The following is a 13821-nucleotide window of genomic DNA, read 5'->3' on the forward strand; positions in this document are numbered from 1 at the left end:
TCTGGGACGCGGCATGCGGGGACAAACGGAGTTTTGACCGAGGGGGCTCGGGAGCGGGCCAACCAGGCTGGCTTGACGAGCCCGCAGTGCTGCATGTCTTGCGGCCTTTCGTCTTGGGGTCCAATCAGGAATCGGCTCGATAGGACGGTCGCAACACAGCCTCGCGATGGCTGACGGCTGCAGCTATTCGCTGTCGTCGTTGACTCGGTCGCTCAACAAATGGAGCATCAGTGACGTCGAAAGTGGAAACGGAATCGCCGGCAGGAATTAGGAGACGGAAGATGTAAATGTTCGCAATAGCCTCTTCTTGCTGTGTTTCATCATTGGCAGTCTCCCCCACTAAACTTTAGTTGCTGCCAGTAAGTGCATTTACAATTGCTTGCTTGGTCGGCTAGCACCCAATCAGGCATCAAAATCAGGCAGCAGTCCTTGGGGGTGCTGTTGATGCTGACCATGTGAAAGAGCCAACCTCCCAAGAAGCTCGACGGAAACAAGGAAGGTGCAAAGCTGCAATCTATCTTACCCCACCACAGCAAACGTTCATCGGTTATGTTGTCGACGCCGTTGAGATGAGATGCGAGATTCTGGGCTCATTTCCAGCCCCCATCCATGATATCGCCGAACACTTTTATATCTCTTCTGCCAACACGAGCCTCTGTGAGTAATTTCTGAGTGGCTGTGAGCCATGACCATGATTCGGTCCAAGGGATATACGTGGTAACTGACCGAAAAACATAGGTCTGCCTCCCGTTAAGTGCCACAGTGTATACAGGAAAGTGTGGCTTCAAAACGACTAGAAACAGTCAAATGAGCGTCAGATTAAGCTTCATCCGCACTCATAGATGCCCGTCTTATGTCGCACAAACTCTACAAGCCACCATCAGGACCCCCTCTCGGGTTGCTGTTCGGTCTGCCTTCTGCCGTACAAGGAGGTTCCCAACATCAGCTTCTCGATATTCATCTCTCCTGCGCTTACAGGAACCCATCGCCGTGTGGTATACTGTCGCCCAGTCTTGAGGGCTCATGCCACACAGTGCCGGAATCCGGACGGTTTCAGATTTGGGCGCAGAGAGACTGTGGCGATTACTACCCCAGATTCTTTAAAATGCCTTGAGATGCGGCACAGAGTCTTTTCACATTGTGTCGGGCCTTTCGAGTTGGCTTTGAACCCAACTGTCATGCCTAGTTCAAGGGGCAAAGCTGCCTTTTGGCCCCCAACCCGCCCCCACGTTCCCAGCAAACTCGGTAAACTCACGTTTCACCTTGAAAATCCACAGAGAGGTCCTTTTGTCGCGGTACAATACGAAAAGACACTCGGCAGCGAGTATCGCTCCTGTGCCTTTCTGGGTTGATGGCCACCATGGATACCCATCGAACTGTGTGTGGTTGCTGACATCGAAGTCGGTGTCGAGCATACCATATCCGATGAAGCTGTCCGGTCTGACTTCGAGATCACCTCTTGTATGCAGGAGACTGGACCCCACAGGCTTTCTTAGCCAACCGTCGGCTCTCTTTCAATAGGGGGTAAATTGTGACCACCTGGGGAGCCTTTTCTGACCCCCTGACGTCTTCCGTCCTGCCCTCGCGGTGTCATGGGACACCACCTCTTTCTCAAGTGAGATGGATGCGTGATATTACATGCAAAGACGATGTGAATAGCAGCAAAATAACCGGTACGAGGAATGTCTCTGGCACCGAACAGTTTTGGTTTGCCCTCAGGTCCAACTGGATGGTCACACACAGGGCCATAGCAAGGCACATATTCAGACTCCCGATTGCACTGCCCAAGCCAGACTCGCATGAGTCGGCATGGAGAGATGGGCATTAGCGAAACAGTCAGCATCTTGCACGGGACGGGACGAGACGAAACGGAACGGTTGCGATCCTGAGGAATCCTCCGCAAAGGCGTCGTCCACCCCCGACCGTGCGTCTTGTTTGCGCGATCCTTAGACTCCGTCCTCTGTCTCATGATGAGGATCATAAGAGTCACTCGCCTTAGGCAAACACATCCCAAGTCTAGCTGACCCTACCCAGCTGAAGAGCCGGAATCCTGCTTGGTCCACCGTGTCCACTTCGTCAGGCTCGTGACGTCTCATCAACCACATGGCAGCCTACTTGGTAGAGTTTTCTTTGGGACTCTTAGATTAGCTGGTTGTTGGAGCTGGGCCAACCACAATCAAGGACCACATATCGACCAGAAGCAGCGCCGTAATACAACGGTGATTGCGTGACGACTCTCTCCGGGTCCTTCCCCGGCGCAGTCCGAGAAATTGTGCCTGTGAGATTCCCGAGAAACCGGGCACAGTTTCAGAAGCAGTATACAGATCGCCGAATATCGCCAGCAACGACGGAGAAAACGGAGATGAGTCAACGACAGACAAATGAAGGTAGGTACAAGAACCCGATGTATCTTTTGCTTCACACCTCTATCCAATACTCTCACACCACCTCACACCACACATGCTCAACAGCAAGAACTGGGATATCTTCACCGGGTTATGCTACCTGTCTTATACTAGGCGCCTCGAGGTTTGGGTAGCACCACTGACTCAGCCCAACGAGGACTCCTGGTTAATCAAGCTCGAGGCTGGACAGGTATCCACCTTCTGGCAGGTCGACGACAGTCCAACAATTGTCGAGGCATATTCAATCTTGAGTTCGTGTTGAACTCGGTGAGATCAGGTCTGTCCAGTCAATATACACCGTCACGATGTTTCACCCTCCTCTATCGCCAGACTGCCGGAGAGCCTCCCATCGTTGCGGCTCTCTCGGCATTTCTACTCTCGGCCAACTCGGAAATCAATCGCAAGCCTGTGAATGAGAACAAATTCTTACCCTGTAGACCCCCCTTTCCCGTCCCAAACTGTGTATATAAACAAGTCCTGGACAGAATTGCTATCCTTCAAGACCTATAGGCCATCTTTCCAGGCCTATCAACTGTCTCTTCAAAGGTATGGTTCAGTATTTTTGCAGCGTCAGTTATTCTGTCCACGACATACGTGATACCTTTGATCATCCCGTAATGCAAAACCCCCCAAACATCAATAATCAACCTCCCAGAATATCTCCCTGCTTTGCCTACCTACAGACACCACATCCGCACATGCCTCATTTTTACATGATACAATGTTGTGATTCCTCATACCCACACTCACAAACATCAACCGACGTTCAGAATGAGAAAATAAGCGCGCGCGGCCAAAAAGAGGTATCGGATACCTCGCAATCAATTACCCAGGCCAACAGATCGTCGGCCTGGCTTTTTTTTCATGTACATCATGAACAGTGCATAAACCGAGGCACAACATATTTGAAATCATGATATCAGTATTTTCGAAATCATCAAGGCTGCTCTCGGGCTGGTGTGCAAGTGTAAAATCGTGGTGAATCTCGGTTACAGAAGAAACTAACCTATCATACGCCTTTAAATAAAATGAAGCCCCGTCAACAGGCAACTCTCGTAACGACCACCACGGGGAGGGTATTCATCTCCATCGTTGTAGCCCGCCCCCCTTCCCCCCCCCCCCTTAAAGTGAGTACCATGTTTGCCATATCCTTATTCCAGCCAACAGCTTCCACTTGGCGTGTTGTGTTTATGATCTCGATCGTTATTATGGGTGTACGTACAACTTCACAATAAATCCACAGCAAAGCTACCCACCGAAACAGTTGTATATTGCTCGGGTAAGTAAATTCTTTGACTGAAACGCCGAGGAGGTGGGCCTTTTGGTGTAGGTAACTACCTGCGGATGGTGTCTTTCTTCGTCTTCGTATGAGATACTTGCTAAAGAAGCCGATTGTACCTTAACAAGTCTTGATGTAATGGAAATATATTACCGCGTTGCTTATCACCTCTTTCAAAAAACAAAACGGATATGTACAAGACCCAAAAGACAAACACACACTGCAGGCCCTTAACCTCGTCAATATCTAATGCACTCTGTTAGTTTTATATACTATACAATACCTCCCCCGTCATATACTCGAATAATGATTCTCTACCCCATCATGCACCTTCGTGATGTTATGTTCTATGTCAAGAGTAGTGGTATAATACACGTCCATCAGTCGGCTAGAATACAATAAAACTCGCCCTTTCTAGGCCTGGCCAACCAAAATCGTCTTCTCTCATCTATGATTTCATCCTCCCTCTCAAAATTGCCCTCCGCTTCGCCCTTGCCCTCCTCGCGGCGAGTGGCCTTTGACCCTCTATAATCTCACGTTCCTCCCGGGTGTATCTCTTTGGATTGCCCTGACCGCAGCTCCTTCCTCCGTCTCTCCCTTTCCCCCCGTGCCGCCAGCGGTTTCGGTTGCTGGATCTTAGGCTCATCTTTCTGCACGTGAATTGCACCGCGACCTGGAACCCCAGGCTTTTTCCCCCGGCGCACGGCCAGCAGCTCACTCGCCTCAAAAACAAACCACCTATTTTTCCGCGCCGCCTTGAGCAGGGCCTCATCCTTGGCTGTAGCCCGCTTGATCATCTCACAAAGTGAAAATCTCGGCCTGAGAGAGAGATGTGCCGTTTTTGACCAGTCCCAGAAAGAGCGGATATCGTTGGTGGGTGCCGCTGATGCCCGATGTTTCCAATAATCATGACGGCGAAAGTCAGATAGCAACAGCCGTTTGTAGATGTCGGGCTTTGACAGGCAGACCTTTGCCGTCTCTTTGTTCAGCCACTGCTTCCACCGTTCCACTCTGGAAACTCCCCTCTTGATCAACGACTTTTCCAGAACTAAAATCTTGGCCAAATGTCGTTTGCTTCGAACGAAACGACCTGCCTGTACCCACTTTTCAGGCAAAGTAGAGAATCCCAGGTACTCTGTGAAATCAGGCGAGGTCGCCTTCAGGAGCGTCGCGACGCGGGATCTCATCAGATGTGAGTCAAACCCGGCGAGGACGGCATGACGGAATATGTAGGTAGTCAGGTGGAGGCGCCTAGATGTCCAGGCCATCGAGAAGAGCAGTCGGTATGTGATCTCGTCTGGCTGTGCTAGGCTGTGCTTGGAAAAGAATTCCAAGGTTGACATCGCCAAGCCGAGTTTCCGCTGGTCCCGGCAATGGGAGAGTATTGTATTCAACGTAATTATATCCGGCCTTTCTCCAGCAGCAATCATAGCCTCAAGAACCTGGAAGAGGCTGTTGAGCTGCCCTGAGGTGCCGTATTTGTGAATCAAGATATTCCCGATCCAGACCGTCAGGCGCCAATCGGGACCATAAAGCTCGCGCTGGCTCTGAAGAAAAGACTGAAAATCTTGCTTCAGTTCAAGAGCCCGGTGCAGGTCGAGGCCAGCCATCTCTGCGTATATCCGGCGCATGCATTCTGGGTCCGTAAGATAACCCTTCGTGTTCATCGCCCGCAGAATGTAGCGCCTAACGTCTTCAGCCTTGATTATTCGCAAGAAAAGAAACCAAGTTTTGAAGTTTGGCGCATGCCCTTCTCGAACCATCGCACCGAGCGTCCGCTGGAAGGCTCGGAGGTGCTTGGACTTGACTGCGAATTGGGCAACCCAGTTGAAAACATCGGCATCGAGTTTAAGACCTAAAGACTTCACGCGGCGTACCAGCCCGCCTGGCACATGGGTGAAGCGGGATCCATGAGGTGATTGGGCGAGATATCGAAGAGCGTCTTTGAGGGCGGGAAGCGAAACTGCATCAACGCACTCCTCATCATAAAAAGCGCGCTGCAGCTGGCGGACAACGACATCCACATGTGTGGCCTGTTCATCACCCTCATTCCCGTATAAGAAGCGGTGCTCACCAGGCGTCAGTTGGCCACCCACGAGTCGGCGAACGTAACGCAGGAAAGAAGCCTTGGTCCAAATCTCGCCAGGTTCCAAGGGTGGAATCTGATCTGCCCTAACCGCGAGGCGATATGGCTCTGGGTGAATTTCATGAAACCTCGCTAGTTCACGGGGACGCGAGACGGGCTTCCTGAACTGCATCTCCGTTGTGCTGTCTTTTCTCTGCTTCGAATCTTTGGCTTTGGGGCCCGCGATTCGCAAAGACAACTCCTCCACCGTCTTCGGTGAAAGCTGCAGCAGGTCTTCCCAATTATCCTCGGTTCGAGTTCCAACGAGAATGCCACCCTTCACTGCGCGAACAACCCCGTTATAGGCCGCTGTGACGTTATCAAGCCCACCAAAGATCAGGATAAACTTTTCCTGTGTAGCACTCCATTCCAACCCTTTTAGCCCACTCTCCCACACGGATGGTACCGGCCCCGTTCGTTTCCTATTTGTCGTAGTGTATAACCTCATCCGACATCCTGTTCGCGAACAAATATCCCAAAAGTTGTCATGAAAGTCGTCTTCCAAGCGCTTGAAGCCGTCATCTGGAAGTCGTACCTTGACCACAAGAATGTCGTGATCAAGAATAGGAGTCTGCTTCAACAGAGTCTCGAGAATGAGACGCCAGTCTGATACCCGCTTGTGACGCTCGTCGATATGTTGTGCTGCTTTGAGAGCGGCGCGGTGCTTCGAGGCTTGTTTCTGTCGAGATCCCCAGCTTGGGTTGGTGCCTAGATAGTCGACAGTAACGGGAATCGCCCCGTGAGGTTGATATGGCAGAATCTCCAACCGGCTCACCAAGTTCTGTGCATTCTTAGTGGCGGCGGCCTTGGCGGAGGCATGAGCACTCGGGCGTGCATTGTTTGCTGGCTTCGGGGTGGTTTTGGCAAGGTTCGAGCGGCCGGCGTGGAAGAAGGCTCTCTGGTATCCGGAAAATGGGACAATCGCAGTCGAGGAGGACCAGTAGAACCGGGGAATCCGTGAGCGTTGCGACCAGGCCCTCCAAGGTTGCGTGACTCCCAGGCTCATTTGCTATGGATGTGGCATGTCGAATGGCGGAAGCATTCGGCCGGCCGGGGGTTCAATATCCGGGCCTTCCGATCTCTGTAAATGCCGCAGTCGCCGGCGTCGTCGCAGTCGCAATCGTCGTCGTCGTGGTGCCGTGGTTGCTGCTGTCTCAGCAAGCTGGAGCTTGTCACTCTTGTCAAAAAAATTCAAGAGCAACAATCCAGTCCCGCCCGCAGCCACACCGGCTGCCCCACTTCAACACAGTGACAAATAAGTTGCAAGGACACTGTGCTAGCATAATCGCTCTCTTTCAACAGAAAAAGGGGGTATTTTCATTATCAATGTTGAACTCCAGTTCTCCCATGCCGGTATTGCTATTCCCAAACGATATTACCCACGCCCATGAAACCATCATGACCTCAATTTTTGGTCTCGCCGTTTGGAGGAGCTGGCTCTGAAGGGCCGGATTTATCAACGCCTTGCCACGACGGATCCCACCCCTTTCGATGATCCACTGCTCCTGTCGAATCGCCCTCCTCAGCCATTCCCTTGACGTCGCTCCAGTACTCAAGCTTTCTTACCTCCTCATCTGCATGCTTGACTGCGTCGGCGAGATTCCTCGCCCGCCGTTGTAATTCTCCATCTGCGTCCTTGCCTTTCTTGCTTTGTGCCACCGTTTGATCATGGATCTCGGTCAATCTCGTCAGCAAGACCCTCCTCGAGGCCTGAAATACAAAGAGTGACATGATCTCATGCATCACCTTCTGTAGCCCTGCCAGGTCTTCCTGTGCATGTTCAAGGTAGTTGTCCACTGCCTCGATCTTTTCCCGGTCGATTCGGGATGTCCGCAGTACGGCCAGAAGATCGCCAACATGCTCGATGTCGTCTGGTTGTTCGACACCACCTGATTTCGTTGAGCTCATGCTAAGTCTGCTGCCTCGGAGGCTGGCAGTCCGTTTACTCATCCTGCTCAAGCTGCGTTCGCGTTCGCGTTCGCGTTCACGACTCATTTCTGACGACGGTCGAACGGAAAAGTACTCGGGATTGAGCATTTGGGGGTCCTGTGCAATGTACCCGGAATCTTTTCTGACCCGTTTCCTGATCCATGCTCGACGACGAACAAACGAGTTCCACCATCTCGCCTTGTGCCATGAAAACTTCTTAGAAAATGCAAACGAATACTCCCAGCCCTCATCGTCGACATTGTCGTCCTTGTTGATTTTCCACTCCGGCCAAGCCCACTCCCAGCTAGGATCGGGCACCTGAGCTGTGTGTATATCTGTCGGGCTGGGCTTGTGGGCGTAGTTCGTCCATGCTGTTGGGTCCAAGTTGCCCAGGGCTTTGGAGGAGAAAAGAGGTATCCCGCAGAGGAAGCCGCCTCTTTGGTTCTCGTAGAGAATCTCGATTGCCGACTCAGGCGCCTTTTTCTTGCTCACACTCTTCCTCCTTGCTGTCCCAGCGTTGACAGCGTCGACGACGTCTTCTCGTAATGGTGTAGGCTCTACAAGCTGTCAGTGTTGCTCTGCAGAAAAGATATGACAACGTGGGCGTACCATTGATGTGGATGGACGGGCGCGGGCGTTCCTCCTCGTCTGCTACACCTACTCGCGCATTGCTGGCATCACCATTCTCACGATCAGATACCCCTAGTGCTGACTCCCGTGTTGAGTCCTGCAATGACGAAGACGGCCCCGCAGTAGGAGGCCCGATGGAGTCGTCCTCGGCCTCGGACTTGTCAACGAGGTTGATCTCGTGGTCGAAGTCGCTATCTTTGGGCGGGGGCACGCGACGCGACGAGCGGTGATGTTTTATTCTCGGCATGACTACCCCTCTACCAAAAGCATGACGTACCGCCGCCTTCTTTCAGATCCCTATGTCCGCAAAAATACATTGACAAAACGAAGAACACGGGGCCGACGGCTATAGCTGGGGCGCTTTGTTGGGGTTCGTGGAGATGTTTGATGCAATGCGCTGGTGCCTTGGACAGAAGTTTGTGTTGGAGCTGGCGCGTACGTGTAGAGATCGATGAATCGACAGGGGTGTCCTCCTCAGGAAAAGGCCCCACGCAGGTGCAATTCAAGACTAAGGCATGCGATTGAGACAATGGGCATAATTAGGGGTCCCTGATGGAAACCAAACTGGAGAATTGAAGTGTGCTTGTCGAGAGAAGCGTGTGAAGCTGAACTGGAAGCTTCGCCTGCGCCATGATGTAATGTCGTTGGGTTAGCGGTGGTGCCCTGGCCAGTTTGATGCCAAGCTCCCCAGGCTGGCTCGTGCTTTTGCATCTTTATAGTGGGCTGAAGAACACTGTCTGAGAGAGTAACTGATGTATAGCTGATGGCTACAAAACATGAAATAACCCCAAAATCTGACGATGTATCAAAGGATTCAACAAGCACTGTAGAGCTGTCTACTAAAATGATATCCGCAGTGTCAACAAAGACTCTTTCCATGTCTGAAATCTGAATCTCGAATACAGTGGACCCCATCCCCAAAGCGGGGCAGCGGCAGTGGTCGTGGCCCCACCGCAACGGACCTCTCGACCGCGAACTGCCCCTCGCCTACGTCATGCATGACCCGTGAATGAAGAGCTCTCTCCAACAAGTCCCAGTTTGGTACCAGACAAAAGAGCAGAAAAACGTGCCATGAGGTGTAACCGGGAACGAATAGGGAGGTAGCAAACCAAGTAACAACTGGTGCTTGCTTCCCCCAAATGCATTGAAATACCACAACCACCCATCTTCTTTGACCTCCAACTTCCATTCATCAATCAGATTTCACACAAGACACAGCTCCCATCCCATCAAAAGCAACAACGCTCGACAGCTTCCACTTCACCAACAAAACCACATAAACTTTACAAACAACCACAATCAAAATGTCCAAGTCTCGCGCCCCCCTCGCCCTCGGTGCCCTCGCCGCCTCAGGCATTGGTTACTACCTCTACAGCGCCGGCGGCAACCCCAGAGCAGCCGAGAAGCAGTTTGAGAGTACGTCCAACCATCACTTCACCACCCACCCCATCATCTACCCCTGATACTAACTTCCCCCTCAGGCGACGCCCACCGCGCCGCCGCCAAAATCGAATCCAAGATTCCCACCAACTACCCAACCCACACAACCCACAAGGCCGAGAAAGAAGGCACCCGCCTCGGCCACGAGGTCGGCACCAAGATTGACTCTGCTGTATGTTTTACTCCCTCGTTCTCGCCCCTTTTTTCTTTCAAATCAAAAACACTAACAATCCAAAGGTAACCACCGTCAACCGCGACCTCAGCCAAGCCAAGCACGAAGCCGAGGCCATCGCCAAACAAGCCAAGGCCGATACCCTCAAGAAGATTGACGAGTTTGACCGTACGGTCGAGGAGAAGGCCGCCAAGAGCAAGAGCTACCTTAGCTCGTGGTTCGGGAGCAAGTAAAGCTCAACCTATCAACTACTTAATAATGAAAGGAGGAGGTGGGAGGTGTATGATAATGGAAGGGAGGGCGAACGGAACTGGTTTCTTTGTTTATCATCATGACATGAAGGTCGCGCCAGCGATATCTATACAACCACAACAGTCATGTTTGTGGGTTTTGATAACTGGGTGTTTTCAGGTTTTCGGGGTTTTCTAGTTTTGTTTGAATTTGATCTCAAGTTGATCGATCAATTGATATCATTATCCTATCCATACGTGCCATAATCCCGTCCCATGTCCCCAAACCAATTCAACATTACAACACTCCTCCAGGACCCTACTCCGGCAAAGAAGCAGCAACCAACTTCAACATCTCCTCCGTACCCTTCCCCGCATTCTTCGGCATCTTGGCCACCCGCTGCCAATACTCCCCATGTCTCGGCTCCGCCAAAACACACCTGCTCACCAACCCAACCCTCTTCTCTTCCGTCCCATGCTGCAGCAAAAACTTGTAATACCACGCCCACGTATCCCCATGGTCCGTGTCCAGCTTCAGCGCTCTCTCAAACCATTTATCCGCCTGCTCGAGTTTCCTCTCTTTCCAGAGGATATACGCCGCCGTCACCATCAGCACCGGGTCGTTCTCCACTTTCTTCATCGCCTCCGCCAGCAGCGATTTGCGCTGGGTTCGCTGTTCCAGGTGAAGAATCCTCTCCGCCCAGAGGAGACCGCTCTTGGGCATCTGCTGCAGGGCAGTAGCCATGAGGGTCTTGGCCTGAGTGATGTTACCAGCGCGACGCTCAAGACGGATGAGCTCAGTCCACAGCTCCGCCGATTTGGGAACTGCCTGCCTTGCTCTGTCGAGGACGGAACGGGCCTTGACCACGTTGTTGAGGCGCTCCTCCAGACGGGAGTACAAAAGCCACAAGGGGACCGACGAAGGAACGGCGCGGACACCGGCACCATATGCCTCCCTTGCCTGCGCCGGCTGGTCCATGTCCTCGTAAATCTGCCCCTTCATCATCCAAAGCTTTGGAGCATTAGGGAAGAGGCGGAGGGCGTCAATGACGAGGTCAAGGGCGGCTTCGCTGTTGCCTAGCTGGCGCTCAAAGGCCACGGAACGCATCCAGACACGATCGGTAGGGGCGTTTTGCCGGGCAGTCTTGAGCAGGTCGCGGGCTTGATCGATAAAGCCGTTGTCAGCCTCAAGCTTGACAGCCGCAAGCCAGATGTCCTCGTTATCGGGGTTTTGCTTGAAGGCACGGGCCAGAACGCGACGAGCCTCGTTAATCTCGCCTGCCTTTTCGCGGGCCAGCATGAGCCAGAAGGTCTCTTGGTGAGGGCAGGCCTCGACGGCTTTTTCAAGCGCGTTCCAGAGGTCCTCCTTGTTGCCGTGCTCTCTCTCCAGGTCAACGGCGGCGAGGTAAAGGCTCTTGCTGTTGGGGAAGACACGAAGAGCATAGGCGTATATCGCCCGGGCGGTGGCGTACTTTTCGCGGCTGATACTGGCTTTGGCATCTTCCATCCAGAGCTCCTTGCGGTCGTCGTCCTCGTCCAACCCCCAGCCGAGGGTCTCTTCGATGATATTGCTGCAGGTGATGACCGCGCCTTCTTCCTCGCACTTTTCAGCCTCAGCAATCCATTCTTCACGCTTGGGCATGGCGTTTTGCTTGGCCAAGAACTTAACGGCGTTCTTCATGACTGGTCGTCTTGCACCCTCACCAAGCTGCTCCTCCAGGCGAGCGGCCGCAATCCACAGCTCGTGGGAGTTGGTGAGCTTCTTGACGGCCTTGTTGAGCACCTTGCGAGCATTCTCCGGGGTCTCTAAATGTGCCAGTCTCAGCCACAAGTCGAGTGATTCGGGGATAAGCTCAGTGGCCTTGGCTAGCAAAATGCGGGCATCTTCCACATCTTCTTCCAGGTTCACCGCATGAATCCATAAAGCCTCGGATTGTGGGTTATGATCCAGCGCCTTTCGGATCACCTTCTTCCGTGATCTTTGGTCATTCTCCAGTTTCATGGCCGCCACCCAGAGCTTCACCGACTTTGGGTTGTTGCGGATAGCTTCAGCCGCAATAATCTTGGCATTGTGAGTGTCGTTGATGTTGATATTCTCAAGCCAGATATCCTCATTCTTGGGGCAATGCTGGCACCCAGCCGCAATCAACTTGCGGGCGGCACCCGGTTTCCCTGCTGTCATCTCCAATCTTGCCGCAGCCATCCAACTGGACGCCTGTTTGGGGTTTGAGTCTACAGCAGACTTCAACATCTTTCTGAACTGCTCAATATCACCGATACTCTGCTCTGCACCTTGGGTGCTGGCTAGTGAGGTCAAGTAACCCCTCGGATCCAGACTCGTGGCGCTACCTGCCGTAGCAAGCCCGCTGGTTTGCGATGTCTGCTCAAGTCTTGCCTTCAACACCTTGTCGCGGGCGGCACCGATCTTTGCAAAATCCGTCGTCGTTTCGGTTCCTCCGGGAATAGCGCTGGTAGCAGTCCCATCGTCCGCAACTGTCGTGCCAAACTGACCCTGGTCTCTCGCAGCAGCTAGCACGCTGTCGGGCACAGCATAGAATCTCTCCATCCTCGCTTGTCGTGCCCTCTTGGTCTTGCCGGTGGCATCCTTTGCCTCGGGTATGTTCGCCCAATCTTCGTCGGTGAGCTCGGCCAATTTTCTCTTGAGCCCGGCAAACTGCTGCTGAATCTTTGGGTTCTGTCGCTCGTATTCTTCTCGTTCGGCTTTTTCTCGTGCTTCCCTGTTCGCAAAAAGTAGACCGTTGGTATTTCGTTCTCCATTCATCTAAGGGTATAAGACGATAAACCGAGTGCTTTTGGGTGTACGTGTGGGAAGGAAAGCGCTGGGTTAGACTTGAAAAGGGGAGAGTACTAACCTTTGCTTTCTCCTCCTGTTTGCCATCTTCTCGTCTATATCTTCCCAGATCTTGTCTGCCTCTTCATCCTCCTTATCATAGAAACCGCCGGCAAACAGGCCAACCTCGTTGTCTGGATCCTGATATCGAGCGGCGTCATCGGTGTCATCATCTTTCGCATTGTCGCCGCCGAGTCCCAATTGCGCTGTCCTCTTTGCGACGGCAGCCTTGATTTGGTCTTCGCTGGGACCTTCTCGCGCCGGACCCAAGTCAGATCTGGTGGTAAAGCCAGTGGCACCACGCCCGAGACCAGCGACGTAGTTCTCGGGCGCAGGCATGCTAAGGAAGTCCCTCCGTGACATTGTGGTGGCTGTTTATCGATCGCGATGTGGATGATGATGTCGTGTTCTATGACGAATCTTTATTCATGCGCCTGCAATGGTTGGCGGTCACCGTGGCCGGGGGAGCGAATCAATGGTGGTGAACTGGTAACTTTTTGTTGCATGGATTATCAGTTGTCGCGCCAGGCACGAGCGAGCTTCGAGAAGTCAAGCAATGCTGCACGCCAAGCTTTGAAGGAAAATAAGTGGGACATGCATCTGGCTTTGTTAGGGTGAGGACTAGGGTTAGGGTTCGGTCTCTAGCCGCATCATTCAAAGTTTTGGACAACTCTTGTATAAGGTGTTGAAATCATTAACATAAATTCGTAGAATTTTGGAAACTGATAGGCTGGAACGATCCTCTATCACAAGGTCAGTT

General features: G+C 52.6%; 4 protein-coding genes across 4 annotated transcripts; 1 reads left to right on the forward strand and 3 right to left on the reverse strand.

Annotated features, from left to right (window-relative positions):
- Positions 1 to 4217: 4217 nt before the first annotated feature.
- PODANS_2_650 (uncharacterized protein) lies at positions 4218 to 6815 on the reverse strand (the record flags this gene model as incomplete). Its single annotated transcript, XM_001910774.1, has 1 exon — positions 4218 to 6815. The coding sequence occupies one exon, from the start codon at positions 6813 to 6815 to the stop codon at positions 4218 to 4220; it is 2598 nt and encodes an 865-aa protein (XP_001910809.1).
- Positions 6816 to 7213: 398 nt separating this feature from the next.
- PODANS_2_660 (uncharacterized protein) lies at positions 7214 to 8615 on the reverse strand (the record flags this gene model as incomplete). Its single annotated transcript, XM_001910775.1, has 2 exons — positions 7214 to 8295; positions 8348 to 8615. 2 exons carry the CDS (start codon positions 8613 to 8615, stop codon positions 7214 to 7216), a joined length of 1350 nt encoding a protein of 449 aa, XP_001910810.1.
- Positions 8616 to 9672: 1057 nt separating this feature from the next.
- On the forward strand, positions 9673 to 10213 carry PODANS_2_670 (uncharacterized protein; the record flags this gene model as incomplete). Its single annotated transcript, XM_001910776.1, has 3 exons — positions 9673 to 9784; positions 9850 to 9980; positions 10046 to 10213. 3 exons carry the CDS (start codon positions 9673 to 9675, stop codon positions 10211 to 10213), a joined length of 411 nt encoding a protein of 136 aa, XP_001910811.1.
- Positions 10214 to 10529: 316 nt separating this feature from the next.
- PODANS_2_680 (uncharacterized protein) lies at positions 10530 to 13436 on the reverse strand (the record flags this gene model as incomplete). Its single annotated transcript, XM_001910777.1, has 3 exons — positions 10530 to 12821; positions 12886 to 12982; positions 13084 to 13436. Coding segments are annotated over 3 exons (2742 nt in total), but the record flags the coding sequence as incomplete, so codon positions are not given.
- Positions 13437 to 13821: the final 385 nt, after the last annotated feature.

The sequence above is a fragment of the Podospora anserina genome, chromosome 2 (genome assembly GCF_000226545.1).
Source record: "Podospora anserina S mat+ genomic DNA chromosome 2, supercontig 2".
NCBI lineage: Eukaryota > Fungi > Ascomycota > Sordariomycetes > Sordariales > Podosporaceae > Podospora > Podospora anserina.